This window comes from Embiotoca jacksoni, unplaced genomic scaffold (genome assembly GCF_022577435.1).
Source record: "Embiotoca jacksoni isolate LCO1_2020_lvr unplaced genomic scaffold, fEmbJac1.0.p SCAF_9, whole genome shotgun sequence".
In the NCBI taxonomy this organism is placed as follows: Eukaryota; Metazoa; Chordata; class Actinopteri; family Embiotocidae; genus Embiotoca; species Embiotoca jacksoni.
This window is the reverse complement of record NW_027185447.1, coordinates 7,409,711-7,427,538: the sequence shown is the minus strand read 5'-3', so window position 1 is coordinate 7,427,538 and position 17,828 is coordinate 7,409,711. Positions and strand designations below refer to the sequence as shown.

At 40.0% G+C, this 17,828-nt stretch overlaps 1 protein-coding gene across 6 annotated transcripts in view; it reads left to right on the top strand.

The window, feature by feature from the left end:
• kazna (kazrin, periplakin interacting protein a) overlaps positions 1–17,828 on the top strand; it is a 191,540-nt gene continuing 173,712 nt past the window's right edge. For 3 of the 6 annotated variants that reach the window (XM_069140087.1, XM_069140085.1, XM_069140091.1), the window contains exons 1-2: positions 2–192; positions 297–409. In XM_069140087.1, the coding sequence (XP_068996188.1) occupies positions 334–409 (76 nt within the window). In that variant the 5' untranslated portion in view covers positions 2–192; positions 297–333. Of the gene's footprint in view, positions 193–296; positions 410–17,828 lie in introns of all 6 variants that reach the window. The other 3 variants (XM_069140086.1, XM_069140088.1, XM_069140093.1) reach the window with 3 other exon arrangements.

The window sequence follows — 17,828 nt, the reverse complement described above, 5'->3', positions numbered from 1 at the left end:
CTGGAGCACTAATGAGCAGACTGAGAGCAACCCAACACAGATCTTCCATCAGCTGAAGAGCAGCGGCAACTCTGACAGCATCTGAGGCAACAAGACCACGTGACTGATCTTCAGTCAGCAGAGAGGCAGCTGGAAACAGGAGAGGACAGTCCAGGGAAAAGGCGCAGGAGAAGTCGTGAAGTGGCTTCAGAGGTAAATTAGCAGTCAGTGGTGAGAGTGAGAGGATCGCCCCAACGTTAAAGTCGACCTTGCCCTCCCTCTGACTCTGACCCTCAGTGCACTTTCTCTCTTTGAAGACAAAGGACCTGTTCCCCTCCTGAAGGAGCCCAGACCATGGAGGAGACGCTCACCTGCAGTCGCAGCCCTTTCTCACAGGTGTTTGGGCGTCAGGGTCAGCTCATGCAAGCCAGTGAGTGTTATCCTCAATGTAAAATCTGCAGAACATCATGCGTATATAGTTTCTGATTGCATGTAGTGTTTGAATAATTGATGGGGACACTGTTCCTTTGCCTTTTGATGCCTCTTGAAAGTGAACTAATATGAGAAAAATCCATCAGTGCTGTTATGCAAAAATTAAGTTGGTTAAGGAGCCAACAGTTGAAAATGTCTGTCCTACTTTTTCAGTTATATTTTTTAATATTGCTTTCTCTTGAAGCAGCTTTAGGTGGAATTTATCACTCAGCTCCCTCAGTTTTAAAATCATGTTCCCCTTATATAAGTAAGTATTTTCACTGTCTCTGTTGTGTGCGAAATAGCTGTCACAAAAAAGGAATTTATGATTTCATTCTGCTATTACAGCCTGAAAACCTCAAATGTATAGGTGCTCATATTTTTGCCTAAAAATATGATATATCAAATCAAATCCAGTGTAATGCAGCTTGACACAGCAATGTGTTAATGATAGTAGAGTGTGATGCTACTTTCATGCAGAAGAGAGGTGTCAGTGTGTGTGCGTGTGTGTGTATGTGTGTGTGTGCGTGTGCATGTGTGTGTGTGTGTGCGTGTGTCTGTGTGTGTGTGTGCGTGTGTGTGTATGTGTGTGTGTGCGTGTGTGTGTGTGTGTGCGTGTGTGTGTGCGTGTGTGTGTGTGTGTGCGTGTGTGTGTGTGTGTGTGTGTGTGTGTGTGTGTGTGTGCGTGTGTGTGTGTGTGTGTGCGTGTGTCTGTGTGTGTGTGTGCGTGTGTGTGTGCGCGTGTGTGTGTGTGCATGTGCGTGTGCGTGTGTGCGCGTGTCTGTGTCAGTGTGTGTGCGCGTGTGTGTGTGTGTGTGTATGTGTGCGTGCGTGTGTGTGTGTGCGTGTGTCTGTGTGTGTGTGCGTGTGTGTGTGTGCGTGCGTGCGTGCGTGTGTGTGTGTGTGTGTGTGTGTGTGTGTGTGTGTGTGTCTGTATGCGTGTGTGTGTGTGTGTGTGTGTGTGTGTGTGTGTGTGTGCGTGTGTGTGTGCATGTGTGTGTGTGCGTGCGTGTGAGAGAGAGAGAGTGCGTGTGGGATCGAAGCACACTTTTCATGGGTAAAATCCTTTGATCTCTGTCTGGCTGAACATGCCACAGGTCGAAAAACAAAAAGCCATCCGCAAGCGAAGATTACAGTTAACATTTAATACAGAACAGTCTGTACAACTGAAAAATATAATCCGGTGAAATATTCCTGCAATAAATGTGTTTAATTGCATTTATAATGCTGGACTTTATAATGTCGATGAGTGAGAGAGATGTCACTTTACTGCTTTAATATACTTACTTGTACTATATTATTATACAGGAGTGGATAAAGTGTAAAGCCAATATGCGATATCTGAGGCTGAAAAAAATAGATTATGCTTTTTTTTTAATAATATTTGAAGTGGTTATCTGCATTTTTAGTGCCAGCCAGCCGCCATCAGCTTCATTTAAACTCTGCTTATGATAGTAAAGATATGTATTGTTTGGATAGGCGACTTGAGTCACTGTGAACTGCATGTTTGACTTTGCAGCTTCTCTCCCAGGATCAAACCTCACAGCATGACAAAACCTGCCTCTGGTGTTGTGTTACAAGGTGTCACATAATTCCCTAAAACACAAAATCGAGCCCTTTGGCCACGGTTGATCTGAAGCTGAGCATAGCGAGTTGAGATTTCTCACAGGATTGCTGCAGATTTAGCTGATTGAATATACATGCTTATATCTGCCGGGAAACTTCATCCACTGCGGCACTGAAATGTATCCTTAGTTCTGTTGCTGAAGCAGGCTTTACCTTGTCTGATTTTATTTTCTCATTCATCAATAAATAATGACTTTCTTTTAGGCTGCTGTTTAGCAATAGGAGCAGTGGGCTCTCCCTGGCATTCGTCACCGTTTAAAATGTAAGACTTGCTTCAATGACATTTTAAACAAACGAAACTTTCTTCTTTTGTAGAACTGCTCCTCAGTGGTTTGTCATTTGCTTAATGGTTGCTGTTTGTTTGTTCCTTGGAGCCTGTAGCTGTAATCAAAACAGCCTAGACTGGATAGGTTTTCTGATCTGAGTGATTGAAATGATTACTCACTCATTTAGGTGCTCATCCAGACACCGTGGAGAACACAGCAGGCAGCGTAACACATGGAAAATCAAAGGAAAAGACACAACTGCTTAAATGTTCAGAGGCACGACAGGCTTCCTTTATGCAATTAGTTTTCCATCTATCACAAACTGAAGAGCCATTCACACTGAATATTCAGTATTTGTTGTACATTTATTTTACATATGTCCATGGGGCGTTATTGTAGTTCTTCAATTTGGCCCGCTCCTCCCCATTTTAACTAAACTTAAAGATCAAGATCAAGTCAAACTGTGGTGCTTTGCAGCGTCTCCCCTCCGATGCCTGCTTATCAGTCACAGTACAGGTGAGAGTGCCGGGCACATAAAACTAAAATGTCTCTCTCTACTTGCGAAAATGACATTATCATTGCATGTGTTGTGATGAATTACAGTCAGTCTTGCGCTACCCCAAGTTATCTATGCTCTTTGAAGCTTGTGCTGCATGTCTGCGATTTCGGATGTGTGAGAGAAGGAAGGGAAGGGAAGGGAAGGGAAGGGAAGGGAAGGGAAGGGGGAGCTGGAAGGAGGGGGGAGGAGGCAATGGGGAAGGGAAGGGGGGCAATAAAGTGAGCAAGCTGCAAATTGTGTGAATAAGGGTGGGTGTTTTATTCTATTTTTAGCAACAACCTTACATACTGTTACACAGCTGTTGGAAGGCTAATCCACAGTAGTGCTGGCTTGCAATATATGAACAGTAATTATAGGAGGATTTTTTTGTTGTTGTTGTTATCTTTGGCTGTCACCCATCATTGGATCAGGAGTCCCTCAGCTATATGCAAAGGCCTGCTTGAATTGCAGAGAGAACATCCACTCCATGAGTATTGCACATGCCCAAAGACTTGAATATTAACAACCTTCTGGTGGTACCCTGGCAGAATAAACACTTGACAGATATTTTTTTTTCTCCTTCTTCTTCTCATGAATCACATTCACGTGGCAGTGCCAGGTGCGTAATCCCTGCTTCAATTCTCTTACTCTCTGCTGGTGCGGTTTGTGCTGTGTTCAGTGTTGTGATGTGCTGTCAGAAATCCTTCAGCAGTCGATGGTCCCGTTCGGTGGGGGTGTGTGACACTTTAGTTTCCGGGCTTATAAATAGTTGAAGCACACAGGAAAAGTTCATTCCGTATGAATATTACTTTTTTTCAGGTACAGCTCTATTTTACCAATTACCCATGGGCTATAATTGTGCCGTCAAATACACTGACGTTCCTGCAATGGAAATTAAAAGATTGGTTCCTCATGAGGATCAAAGACAAGTCTCAACACAGTCATTTCTGTTTTAAAATGCCCATGAGAAAGAGCTTACACCCCAGTAGCACAGAAATGATTTCAAACATATGTTTAGGCGATTGGTGGATCAATATGATCTCTTGATCTGAGATTTCTGCCACTCAAAACTCACCTCCTGGCTGTTCCTGCGCTTTAACAACAGCTTCCTGTTTTGTTTCTCCGCCCAAATTCCAGATATCACCCCGCTGTCAGTTGGGAAATAAATCATCACATAAAATAATGTTCAACTCTAATTTTGATACATTCGCTTCCCTCTTCTGTGCATTTCGTTATTTGTTGATATGGATTTTTGTTGAAGTTGACGCTGACATAATACCATTAAGTAAATTGTTTTCTATAATTTTCTTCTTTAATGTGATGGAATATGTAACTGTCATGTTGTCTCTCTAAACATGTGTAAAGAAGAACAGGCGAATGACAATACAAACTACAGAATACAAAGTTTACATAAGTTATATTTTTCTGTGAAAAACTGATCAGGACAGAATGTGACATTATAAAATTATGAAGAGTTGATTGCCACTGATAAGAGTTTTATAATTAATAATAGATATTTTATTTATGAGTTTCAGAAACAACACAAACACTTGGAGAGATAATATATTTCTGGTTTAGTAAACAAAGTTTAGAGACCCATTCCCTTTCTTACCAACAACCACTTTACCCTTGAATATCCTCCTGATACTTCAATAAACTGTCGGTAAATCCCTGCTCAGGAGAGGTGGATGTGATTGGAAGTTTTAATACGTGACCACTGCAGGTGTAAAACACATTTCGGTTCTCTTTGAAGTGATTAATTCCTCTCCTTCTTCCACTTGTGTTATGGTTCCAGCACACTCCAACTCCTCACACCTCCTTACCCGGTGGGCTTTCCTGCAGTAAGAGATTAGCTTCATGCTGCTGGTGTTGCTAATCATGTAGAAGGAGTCACGTTGCAAGAGGTTTGCCGGCCTCGTCAGTGTGTGCACTCAGCTAGGTAACATATTTTTTTCACGTGGTGACTCATGGATTTGGGCTGTTTTTTCGTATTTTTCAATTTCAAATAGACTATAATTAAAAACACTCGACCAGGAAATAATTTAGGTACTGACAGAGACCACAATCAGGACCCTTCATCAGTGTCAAATACAGACCGGGCAGAACGTTGGAGGCACAGTGCTTCATTCTTTCACGGTTTGTGGTTTTTGTTGTGTGTTTAATTTGCACTCTGAGATATTTTGTGGTAGATTTTGGAGAATTGAAGGGATAAATAATATGCAGTGACTGCCGGGGACTGACTGCATTTTGCTGCATATGGTGCTGATAAGTTTACAGCATACAAATTTGTACACATATTCCTAGAGGTTTAGATTATTCCTGAATATCATTTAATACTTACCAATACCTATATTATAGTCTGTATTGTGTGTCTTTATTAATATGTCATCTCTGTGAAATCTGCATTGACATTTTCAGTGCACTATCTACAAAGAGCACAAATAATGGTGCGTATCTCAGAACGTTTAACTTCCCTTGTGCTCACAAACATACAGCAAATTAGTGGGAATATGGTGGATTCTCTGCAGTATTTTGGCTTATTGCCGCATAACTCACATAATATTATTGCCACTATGATATAACTGCTGCAGGCATTTGTCTTGGGAGCTCCTTTTTACTTTAGAAGCTCTCTGGTTTGAAAAAAATCCATTTGAACAGTAATTTTATGAAGTGAAAAACTGAGGTTTACCTGACAGAGAAATAATGATGTACCATGCTTGAGCATACTTTTTGTGCAGACCTGTTATTGACAGTCAACCACAGATGATTGCAGGTCATCCGTCTGCACCAGTTATCTTCACACAGGTTTAAAACTTTGGGATTTGTGTAGCTAAATCCCAGCAGGGCATCAGAATCACATGTGAAATATTAAAACTTGCCACTGTTGTCATCCAGCCATCCATACAGAAGACCTATGATTTGTGCACATATATATATTTTTTGGAGTACAGACCAGTATGTTTGGACGGAAGGTGCTTGAAACTCTACAAATCTTTCCTTAGAAGCAGCAAAACAGTTTCTGTCAAGTTGTTCGGGGAATTGTTGTGATAGCGGACAGCCACCCTTTAAGCTTATCATTCCAACCTCCTCGTGGAGGAAAAATGCTGTCAATGCAGTCTATTTCAGTTGAAGCGGCAAACCATGGCACACCTGGCACATTCTGAAAAATTTACAATGCTACCCCCTATGCCTGCTCCTGTGCTTAGAATTGAACATCTCCAGCTTCCATTAACCTTCAGGTGAATGAGCACACTGCCACGGGAACCTGATGGAAAACAGAGTTAGGGTCGGCATCTCTTCCACGACTGAACCACAGACTTTGTGTTAGCATAGCCTGTCACACCTCAGGGCCATTCTGAATACAGATTACATGTGTTTAAAACTGTTTTTTTTTTTTTAAATTTTTATTCTCAGGAGTCAGCACTTACAGGAGACTTAGGACCAATAAGTAAAGAAAAATTACTGTAGCCAAGTGATTTTATCTGCAGGACAATGAAGGCCATAAAAGAGAACACATTTGATCCTGTGAAGTGTTAAAGTGTTGAAATTGCCGTGCTATAGTGAAGCCATAACATCCCTTCAAGGACATTACAGTAGATGCTATCTGTGCTGTGGAGCTTCAACCAGCTGTCACAATTCATGCATTCTGTAACAATTTACTTTGTTCTGCCTGCTGTTCCACTCAACACTGTGTGTTTATACTCATTTATAACAGCAAATCAATGCACCATATTCGCTGTGTCTGGAGCTATTTACATTTGGGACTTTACAGCTTGTAATAAATTGTTTTAAAGGAGCCAATGAAAAGATTGCCTGACAGCGGAAACAGATGTTGTTGAATTTTAAAACCAAAGACACAGATATTTGCTTCACTTCCACTGTATTGAAGTGGTGGCAGAAATGATTAGTCACAACAAATTACAACAAAAGCTGTCTCAAGGCACTTAACACAGTAAAGTCCTCACAAACATCTTAAAACTTGAGCAACTGAAATCAAAACGTTTCTATTTTTTTTCCTCCTTTTGATTTAGGCTACTTTTTTTCCCCCGGTGGGACCAACAATGGAGACAACCCTATAAAAGCATTTGTCACAGACAGAAAAATAACAGGAGTCATTTCACTATAGCCTATATTACACTATGTGGTGGACAAGCAACAACTACAATTTGAATGCAGCGAAAGCAGTTTTTGTTGTTGTAGTTATTTATTTTTTTTTTAATTTTTTTATGTATGCCTATAGCCTCTATTCCTAGCCTACATTAAACATGCGCTTACATCCGGGTCCCTCTCCACCAATATTTGAATATCAGAAGTTGCGCTAACCAAACACGAGTAAGAGGAAACGGTCTCTGCAACTGATGATACGATCACCGTAAAAACAAACAAACCGCAATCAGCAACACGAACCGGCATGTTTCTTTACCGCAAGTTAGGATGTGTGACGTACAGAAGGAACTAAAGATGATGGGAGTAACTACAGACCTCCAGAGTGGCCTGGAGTTTAATATAGTGATGCGATTATGTTTCAACAAAGAGGAGAGGAAAGAACAAACGCTTGCTTTAAGGTAAGACCGCTCACTCTTGTTATTGTTGGTTAAATGAACAATGCAACAGTTGTGTGGAGTTCAGTGATCAACATTTTGCTGAGCAAATGAGCGCCCGTTTGTGTCGGTCCTGGTGGAGGCGGCAGACCGGTACGTTTACATGGAAAATACAACACTTTCTCATGATTTGTCACCAGCAGCTGTTCTGTGTGCGGTTCACTGACGTGTGTGTGTGTGTGGAGCCTTTGATGTTCTCCTGCTGCAGCTGATTTAATTTCACTGATTGAATCCTGTGTTCCTGCATACAGGTGCTCCTAAGTGAAACACTGCCTGTACATAAAATGCAGCAGTGGGTTGCTTGTACTCAAAATTAGATGTAATCTGTTGGGCTTTAGTAGGTTAACAGCATGAATTTAATAGAAGCTTTAGGGGGGGGGGGGGTGTCTGCTGTGTGCAGTCCTCTGTTCTTACTTTGTGGAAACCTCATCTCTGTGTCCAACACTGCAGAGATGAAGGCGACGGTGGAGAAACTGGAGTTTGAGGGTTCCTGTGCATCCTTTCATTTGTATATTAATTTCTACAGGTGTGAAAGCAGACTCCTCACAAGTTTAGAAAATACAGTGATTGCCATTTCTTATTGTATGATGAAACACTTTTAGTTATTTGTGTTCTAAAGTTAGACTGTGGATCTTTATAGTGAGAAGGCACTCTGTCCTTATTTTATTCTGAAAGAATTTATGGAATTAGGGAGGCTGTGTTGTTAAGGATTACATTATGGTATTTAGTAACATTATTATGAATCCTGTAGGACTCTCACAGAGAACACTTGCACCAAAGCCAATAGTCCACTCTTCTATGATATGCTAATGTATAGCCGCAACCATTATTTATATCTGGATATATTTACAGTTGTGGGGGTGTTACATTATGCTGGTCATGTTTCTCCCGTACGAAATCACTGTCCCCGAGGGCTCCATAATAACTGCTCGCTGTAATAAATTTCAGCAAACTGAAGAAGATTCCCAGAAGACTACTGGTACCACTGAGTGTGGAGTGTGGTAGGGAGTCCAGAATGGCTTCTATTTTGGCATTTATTGAACTTTACGTCTACTGGATTTTGCGATTTTTAGTCCTGCCGACAAACAAATGGGACAGAAACACATAACCACCTTAGCTGAGATAATAATATCTGTTCTAAGGAACTGAGTGAAAAATTGTATTCTCTGAAAGATAATAGATTTAACTTTTGATAAACACAAAAGCAGGTAAAGCATCAGAGGCATTTAGGCTTCAGAGTAAATGTGTGGCATTGTCTGTATTTACTTGTAGAGGCTGAGTGAGTACTGTTTGCTGCAGGAAACAGTCCACGCTGAAACTCATTACAGTGTAGTGACTCAATTTCTGTTGACATCAGTGGGTAACTGTGTGCAAAACTAGAAGTCGGTTCTCAGCGGTTTTCCCATCATCCGATCAGCCTGTGGTGTTGCTCAGCAGCCGGCGATGAACTGGCAATGCTGGATGTACCTCTCCTCTTCAGGCATGGACTGTGACCCATACAACATGGTCAACAATACACCACTGATTTCAGCTTTTTTGTTTTAGTTTTTAAAATATCCACAGGACAAACACTAAATGCTGGTATACAGATTAATTCATCTTCAATTATGATACATCCCTACAAACTGCAGAAAGATAGCTATTCGTCTTTAATGGGAGACATTTGGATTTGTCAGACTGAGGGTGTAACTAATAAAAAGGAATGCAGACATTAATGATTTTAATTATACCTGTGCTGTTCCTGTTATAACATGTTGAAGTGTCTGGAAAAATATTTTCTGTTCTCCTAAATCACCCTCCTTTGGTGGCGGACATGATATAATTAAGGGAATAAAATACATGTAGACTGTGCCTTCAGACTACATCCTTGTATGATATGGAAAAACTATGCCAAAGTGCACTGACTGAGTTTCTTCTTACAATTGAATCATAGGATTCAGGTGAAAACTTGACAGTGCCAGTCTAACTATACGAGTTATCACACGGAGCGAAGCTTTATTTTGAGGACAGACAATTCCTCTTCTGGCTCCTTGGCAAGCCAACTGTAATCCTCACCAAACAATGAAAGTTGATCATTTTTATTTTTGCAGTTGCAATTGTTTCACAGCGCTTTTCATATTCTTTGCTACTGAGATGACACGTGTTTCCTTTCCTGTGTTATTTTTTGTATTTATTTGTTTGTCTGTTGGCTGCATTTATCTTCCGCGGCAGGTGGATGATGCGTCAGCAGCAGCGTAATTCTTCTGCCAATCACGTCAATCCTAGTCTGTAATCCTTCACTTTCCTGCGTCTAAATCCTCACTTCAGGCGTCTGTGCTCTCCCATCTAGACAATCCATCTCGGCCGAGTTTTCCTCTGTGAGACGAGAGATCATTTATGAGTGATAAGAGCTTAGAGTTTAATCCCAAACACATACAGGATTATAGAACAAGTGTTGTACGTTTGAAGTAAAGCAATTTTTGCTGCTGTGAATTTGAGAACACGAGGTGGGAAGTTTTGTTCTTCACTTGGGGAGGCGCTACGGCCTTAAAACAATATAACGATATTCCAAGGTATTTCTGTGATAAAGCTATTCTTGGCAATATGACAAAATAATGAAAGATATTTAATCATTAATACCAAATACATACAAATGCAGCAAAATAAGTGAAACACTATTGTATGTCAGTTTAAATATAACAGTTTGCCTTCAAATATTTTGTAAAAACTAACATATTATTACTGTGGTTTTTTTTTATACATCTGGTCTTTTGTAACCAAGCTACTTCCACATAACTGGAGTCTGGCATGGTTTATGTCGCGTCAACACATCTGAATATTGCCATCATTGCCAAAATACAAATTTATGAAATTATAGAGAGATTATTGTCAATAATACGATATGGCGCACCGGTAGAGACTACACAACCATACGAAAAAGTTCAAATGAATGGTAATATAAACCAATGTCAGAACAGTCTCTATTATCTGACTTGTACTTCACATCCCAATACATTTCTTCTCAGGTACTTTTCAAGCATAAAATATTTGCAACATTTTCAGATATAAGAATTTGAAGAAGTTTACAAAACCTAACTGCAGAGTAGTTTGTTTTGAGCTTCTGCCCATTCAACTCACACTCTGACTCCACCCTACACTTTGTTACCAACACTGCAACCAAAGGGCCCTGTCTTTGTAATACCTTCTTTTTTTGCACTCAAATTAAATCCAAACCAGGGTCAAAAAGGGCAAAAATGACACAAGAAATCTCAGATTGTCCTCAAAAACCTATTCTGTATCCTAATTCTACATGAAACCATGAATTTCATCCATTTCATTTAATTTTGATATTTGTTTCTAACACACTCAACACTCAAACAGCGCTGTTGTTCACAGTACTTACAATCCTAAAAGCAAAATACTTAAAAGTGTCCTTTTAATGAGTGTTTGCTGTGCTATGCATTCAAATAGCACAACATACAATGCTTTTGTAGAGCAGAGTCCTCTCATCTCCACACTTAAATTAAGTCTGATTACATCAGTGAAAGAGAAAGGCGCGAGCAGCCCATACTGTAGATGTAAGCACAAGAAAAGCATTGCTTTTATGGCATATTTTATGGCCGAATCAGAAAACAGTGAACATAATGTCTCTGTGCTACAAAAAGACTCATGAAAAAAATAAAGAGGCTTATTCAATAATATCACCCTTAAATTTTCTTTTGTCAGATATATTGCTGTTCTGTCACTGATTAAATTATGCTTTCATCCAATAAGTGCTAATTTAATATTTTTTAGGACGCACCAGTTGCAATTTTTTTCAGACAAAGAGATGATAAAGATATTCTATATCATCTAATTAAGGTTAGAGTAGTACGTTTCATTCCTCGGATGTGCCGAGGCTAAACATCTCACCTTCCACTATAATTATTAGAGGCCCCGCTGCCTCAGGGAGTAATCTCACTCTAGCTGAGGTGTTAGAGTGGCAGAGTGCTACGAAACCACGCAGAGCTGATGGAGCTGACCCCAAACATTCGTCAGGGTCTGAACACTTACATAAGTTGTGACTCAACTACAACTTCTCTGACACTATATAAAAAATGAGAAAATGAAAAATCTTAAAAATAAATGAGTTGAAAATTAAAAATCTTAAATTTCCAATTGCCTTACGGTGTCAATGCATCCAAATTATATGTATGAAATAACAACTTTAAAAAAAAGAAATTTTTATAACTAGTCATACAGGTAGAGTTGAGATTTTTCCCTCTTTGATTTCTGCTGCCACCCCACTGTAATGGAGATGAATGGATTTTCTTTGGTGGTGCTCACAGCTTTGAAAAATTACATTTTGAAATATTTAACAGCAGCATGTCTCACTGAGAAATGCTCTGACCCTCCTGGGCTTACTTTTCATTGGAACTGTTTTTTATTCAAGAAAAAGTTGCCACTGCAGCCAGGCTGACATGTAGACAGGAGCAATATCATCAGCCGATTTATTTGTCTCACACATATTGGTATATTGCCATGGCAGCCAAACAGTGAATGTCCATCAGCTGCAAACTAGTTAATCTGCAGATTAGCATCTTCAAGTTTGCTTTTAAATTGCTTCTGAGCATTCCAAGTAAGACTTACTTTAAACAATCAAACCTTGTGCCTAAATTTATAGAAGCACTGGAGGATTTAGCAGCATCTAGTGGTGAGGATGCAGATTGCAACCAGCTGATTGTCCCTCGTTTTACCCTCCTAATCCACGTGTTAAGAGAATCTATGGTTGCTGCAAAACTCGCAAAAAATATACAGCCAGTGTTTTGGTTTGTCCCTTCTGGGGTACTGTAGAAACATGGCGGTGCGACATGGGACACATCGTGAATAACTCCTTATGTAGATATGGAGGGCTAATTGTTGTGTATCTGTTCTGAATGAACAGATACACAACAATTCGTAGCTGCAGGTGATTAAACACTAATAAAAGCATAAAATATGCATATGATCAATTTCTGCCAATAAACACCCCAAATCCTACACACTGGACCTTTTATAGTTTATAAAATAGATGTCTTTATAAGCTCATATATTTGCCTTCGATTCCATTTTATTGAAGGGAGGGCAGACTTTGGAGAACAATTCCTCAAACCTCTGAATGTAAAACCTAAATTGCATCGATACCACTAAAAGGAAAGTAAGAAAATATGCTTTTTTGTCATTTGGGCGAACCAACCCTTTACAGCTGCTCATTACCTAAGCGTTTATTCTTCGCAAAACAATGTCTAACTACTACAAGGAAATAGCAATACACCACCACAGTTTAATAAGCACTCCCTTGAGTTGTTAGAGCTTTGGGTTTTACTTAAATCTCATTTAATTAGATCATTTCCATTTTAAAAGAAAGTTCCCCGATGAAACACAGCATTCAGCTTTAACTTCAACACTTCACCCTGGACAGAGGACTGTCATTATACATGTAATCCCTCTTGTTGATGTTTTGGCAGAAGCTTTCAGGCCCCACAGCCAAATCAGCAGGGGATGACAGTGAAAGGAAACGGTCTTGTCAAGTGTTATTCTTACTCACATTACAGACTGCCACGCGCAGCTTTATTTTCAACGGCCAACACCTTTGCCACGACATAAACTTCTATGAGTATTTAAAATGTAAAACATCCAGAAGGGTAAAGGATGAGGAGGGAGTACTTGATTTTCATTTATCTCTATTAAGTAAAGGCCAGCTTCTCTCGTCAGACTTAAATTTCCTTCCTTTCATTTGCTACACATTTTTTGCTGATGCATTCGTTAGCAATGAACTGTTCATCCGTGAGTTCAGAGAAAGTGCATCGTCCTGTTAAATGAAATGAAATATTTTAGCTCATTTCACAGTGACAGCCTTTTTGTCTTTAACATTCACTCAGCGTTGCAGAGAAAATAGGAGTGCCGCATTCAAAAATACGATCTTGTGGATGCGGAGATGTTCGAGGGTTGCTCAGAAGTTCAACTTGATTTATGTTGGAGGTCTTCATCTTGGGATTCACATTTTTAATCGTCACAGTCGGGCAGAGTCTGCAAACAAATGAACGTCTGTTTTTACACCGAGCGCAGGCAGAGCTTTATCAGCCTCTTGATACTTGTCCTAGATCCAAACTTTTGACAGTATTTACTGAGAGTTTTTGTCGTTCAGAGATGCGTTGCGAATAGCAACACGCTCTCAGACCACCCAGTGTCTATGAAAAGACTCCGCAAATGTTCTCAAGGCAAAAAAGACAGACAGTTTTGAGTTGACATAACAGTTTAATCTCATCTAGGCTCATGACTTGGCACTGGGGAGCGTGTATTGAATCCTTCCTGTTTTTGCTGAGCTTTCTGTTGGCCGAAATCAAAAACAATCCGAGACTACAAAGCAACAGACATGAGGCTTTTGCTTTTTACTTTACAGAGTCCAAGTCTGTTTATGAGCTGAGAGTGTTTATGAGGCTTCATTATTTGAAGATGAAGCTGATACACAAACAACATTTGTTCAGTTATGCCGCAGCTGTTGTGCCTTTGTGTCTAGATAATCACTTCCTGTTTTTATTATTCTATCTTTCATGCTGAAATGGTGCATGAGCTCAAAACTGATCCGTTCCACAGATGAGGATGTTGTTAGAATTGGAGCAGGAAAACACAAGAATGAGGACAGAGAAGAAGAAGAAGAAGAAGAAGAAGAAGAAGAAGAAGAAGAAGAAGAAGAAGAAGAAGAAGAAGAAGAAGAAGAAGAAGAAGAAGAGAGCCTCAGTCATGTAAAGCTCAGCAGAAACTGAGGGGGGGGATGAGGGGGATGCGTTCTATGCTGGAGGGAGAAATAGGCAGATATGATGAGCCAGTGCCAGGTTGTTGTTTTTTTCTTCAATCATGGGCAAACACACACAAACACACACAAACACACACAAATACACCCACATGGACACACACAAACCATTTTAAGTGCACAGCCAACCACCTCCAGGAAACCACATCCCATTTCTGCTTCTCTCCCTTTTATTCCGCCCATTACAGCAGTAACAGACCCGATTAGTGGAGTTTAATGAGCTCTGCAGAGATGAGAGTTCTGCTCGCTGCTCTGTGCTTCACAGCTACAGAACCCGCGGGGTTCGGCTCCACCGAACGAGCAACGTGTGCTCCTCGCTGTTTGCGCCGCATCTCTGTCTCTTCATCATCAGCATGGAAATATTGTGTGGGTACTCTAGGTGGGACGGCATGATGTGCATTTGCATAATGTGTCGGAACATGTTCACGTGTAATTTATTCAGAAATGTGAAGATGTCTCCTGTGCCATGTTGTGCACAGAGAAGGACTGCACATTTTATTGATGACAGATTAGTCAGTTAGTTCAGCAAACCCAAAGATGTTACAGACAAGCATTAAATCTTCACAAACCAGCAAATCATATTTTCCTGATATTGAGGCTGCAGTACTTTTTATAATCACTTAATCTCATGGTTGAAATCATAAAATTGACTCACAGGGTTGGACAATATGTTCATCATTTGACATCCTCTGCCCTTCAGAAAAAAGGCTGAACAAAAAAAACAGATCATAATGTTAGACACTTTTATTTTACTAAATGTGACTGGCCTGTTAAAAATATATTTTGTACATTTTATTCCTTTAAGATTCATGTATCACCTTGGAAGACAATTTTTTTTTTTTTTAACGTGCCAAGATTGACTCCTTTTTCCTTTTCGTTACAAAGCATGTGAACATTACATTCATGTTATTTCGATCCCATCAGACAGATTCGAAGTCGACATTAATGTTCCTATCCATGTTGTACGAGGTTAAGCCCGGGAATGTTTCTCAATGATTTATTTGATTTGCATTAATTTCACAGTGTGATTGAATTATGTGAGTGAGTGCTGGAAACAGCACTTGTCTGTTTGGGCTGACTGTGGTGTTTTATTGTTGCCATTAGGGGGCAGTGTTGTACAGCACTACTGCCAGGCTGGATCGTGTTCTGTGGAAATGTCTGGGGCTTTAAGTTAGGTGAAATCTGTGCTGTGACATTTTCTGGTTATTATAAAGCACTCAACTGCAAAGTGCCTCCCATCTGGTCCACTGTAACTCTCCCCATCTGACTCTCTCCAATGTTTTTTGTTGCAATTTCTTTGGTCACTTAGTCACAGCTGCGGATTCAGATCAGGAACGGAGTTCAGCCTCTCCTCAAAATGACTTGATTTTGTAACTCTTTTCCGGTCAAATGTGACATTGAAATAACATTTTCTTTATGAAAATGTGCACATTTTAATTGTTTAAATCAATTAACCCACTCATGTGTTTACTTCTTCATTACCTAGCAACAGCTTCTCAGAGCCCACCATAACTATTATTCTGATGTTAATGATGCTGTTTATGACTTCGCACATACTTGAATATAGAATTTCATTAGTTTAATTATCTCTATCTTAATAGACCATCTGTATCATTTGCTAGAAGTGTATCATTTGAAGTTGCACCTAATTGTCAACACAGTGAACAGCAAGCTTCCAGTTGAGCACAAAAAGGAATCCGTTTCAGCGACGTCAAGTATTCCCCGGCTGGATGCACAATAGTCCTCCATTGTATGGCAACTGAATGCCTTGATGCAAACTCCCATGGAAAACAAGCAACAGGCCTATTATGAGTATTCACCTTCTGTTATTATTATTATTTTTTTTTATGGATTTATGGTAGAAAACAATCAGCAAGTTCTTAAATAAATGAGCCACAATACCTAAAATAAATTTGCGACTTATTACTTGTAAAAGGCCTCCGCTCCTAACTAGATTGTCAGAGAACACAAAATGTATCAGCACAAGTAAAACCTGCAGAATTAAGAGCAGCTCTGTCATTAAAGTAGTTATTCATAAATTGTTACTTATTTGGGTTGTGTCAGAAATCCTCCTCAAGAGAATATATTAAAATCAGAACTATATGATATTATTTACTCTTGATGTGAAAATACGCCCTGATATATCTCATACATCGAGCAACGTTTCCCCGTCTTTTAAAATGCACTATAGTTAAAAGGAGAGTTCAGATTGTTTAAAGTGGGTTTGTACAGTGTGAGGTACATATTCATAAGTGTATTAGCTGCAGTAGATGGGGGTCGACACGTCCACAGATCGGAGAAGCAGGTATCTGTATCGGTACAAGAGATACACTGCTTTAGATGGGGTCATTAAAAAAAAAACTATTTTAGGTACCTAAAAAAATCTTGTGACTTTTGTGTTTTAACACATTAGTTTGCATCCAAACTCACACCAAAGTCACAGAAGAACACAATCAACCTAACCAATATAAGCGGCATCAGGCCAGCAACTCCCATGCTATATGATGTAAAATGACTGTTTTTGTTAAGGGAGTCTGGTGGCGATTTAATGTGCAGTTCCCTGTTGGAAAGGGCTGTTGGAGAAGGAGGTAAAGCAGTGAAAATACTCGAAATAAAGTGGACACTGAAACTGATGTGGTCGTTTTTTAGGTGGTTGAAATCCATTTTGTTGCTGACCCTGTTCACAGCATATTGTTTATCTCCAGAGACAGTACAGCTGCCTGCTTCTCCAACCTGGAGATGTGCCGACCCCCATCTACATAGTTAAAGTATCTCATACAACCCCACTTCAAACAAGCCTCTCTACTAATAGAATAATAATCTCACTGCTTCACTTACTGTTTACACGTTATGTACCGTTTAAAGTTTCTTAGGAACTTGGGTGAGTATACAACACTGTGTGTGGTGGAGTGCAGTGCTCAGCAGCAAATGTAAGTCTGGCATCAGAACTACCCCAGAAATTGATTTTGGCTCATCACTCTCCCTATTCCTCCAAGATTTCATGTGCGCTGTGAACAATTCCCATGAAATAAGCCCCTTTTATCTCGACTTTAGCCTGACTACTGTACCTCATCCTATTAGGTTGGCTGCATACATCCTTTCAGACACTTTTCATTGGTAGTGATCTTATTTCCCCTGGCACCCATATGTCGCTCACCTGAACAGATAAAGGCCTGACGAGATGCCACTGTGGCCTCTCCTCTGTGTTTGTTGTGCTGTTGCTGCTCTATAGGAGGACATGTAAGGCACTTTGAGATATTTATGGGTTAGCGAGACACAGAAAAAGTGCAAGAGCTGAGCTGGAATGACAATTTAATTTTCTTTGGATCTATTGTAATGTAACTACTGCAATTTTATCTTGCCTTTTCCTTCCCACCTGCATGCCTCTGCCTCACTTTCATCAGCTTTCCTATTTGCTGAAGGGAAGCTGCAGGTGAAATCTATTTCAGGTTTCGGATGGAGACACAGAATGACAGTCCCTGTAGTTTGGTGTGTTTTGCATTCATATCCGAAGTAGCAATGTCACAGTGAAATAT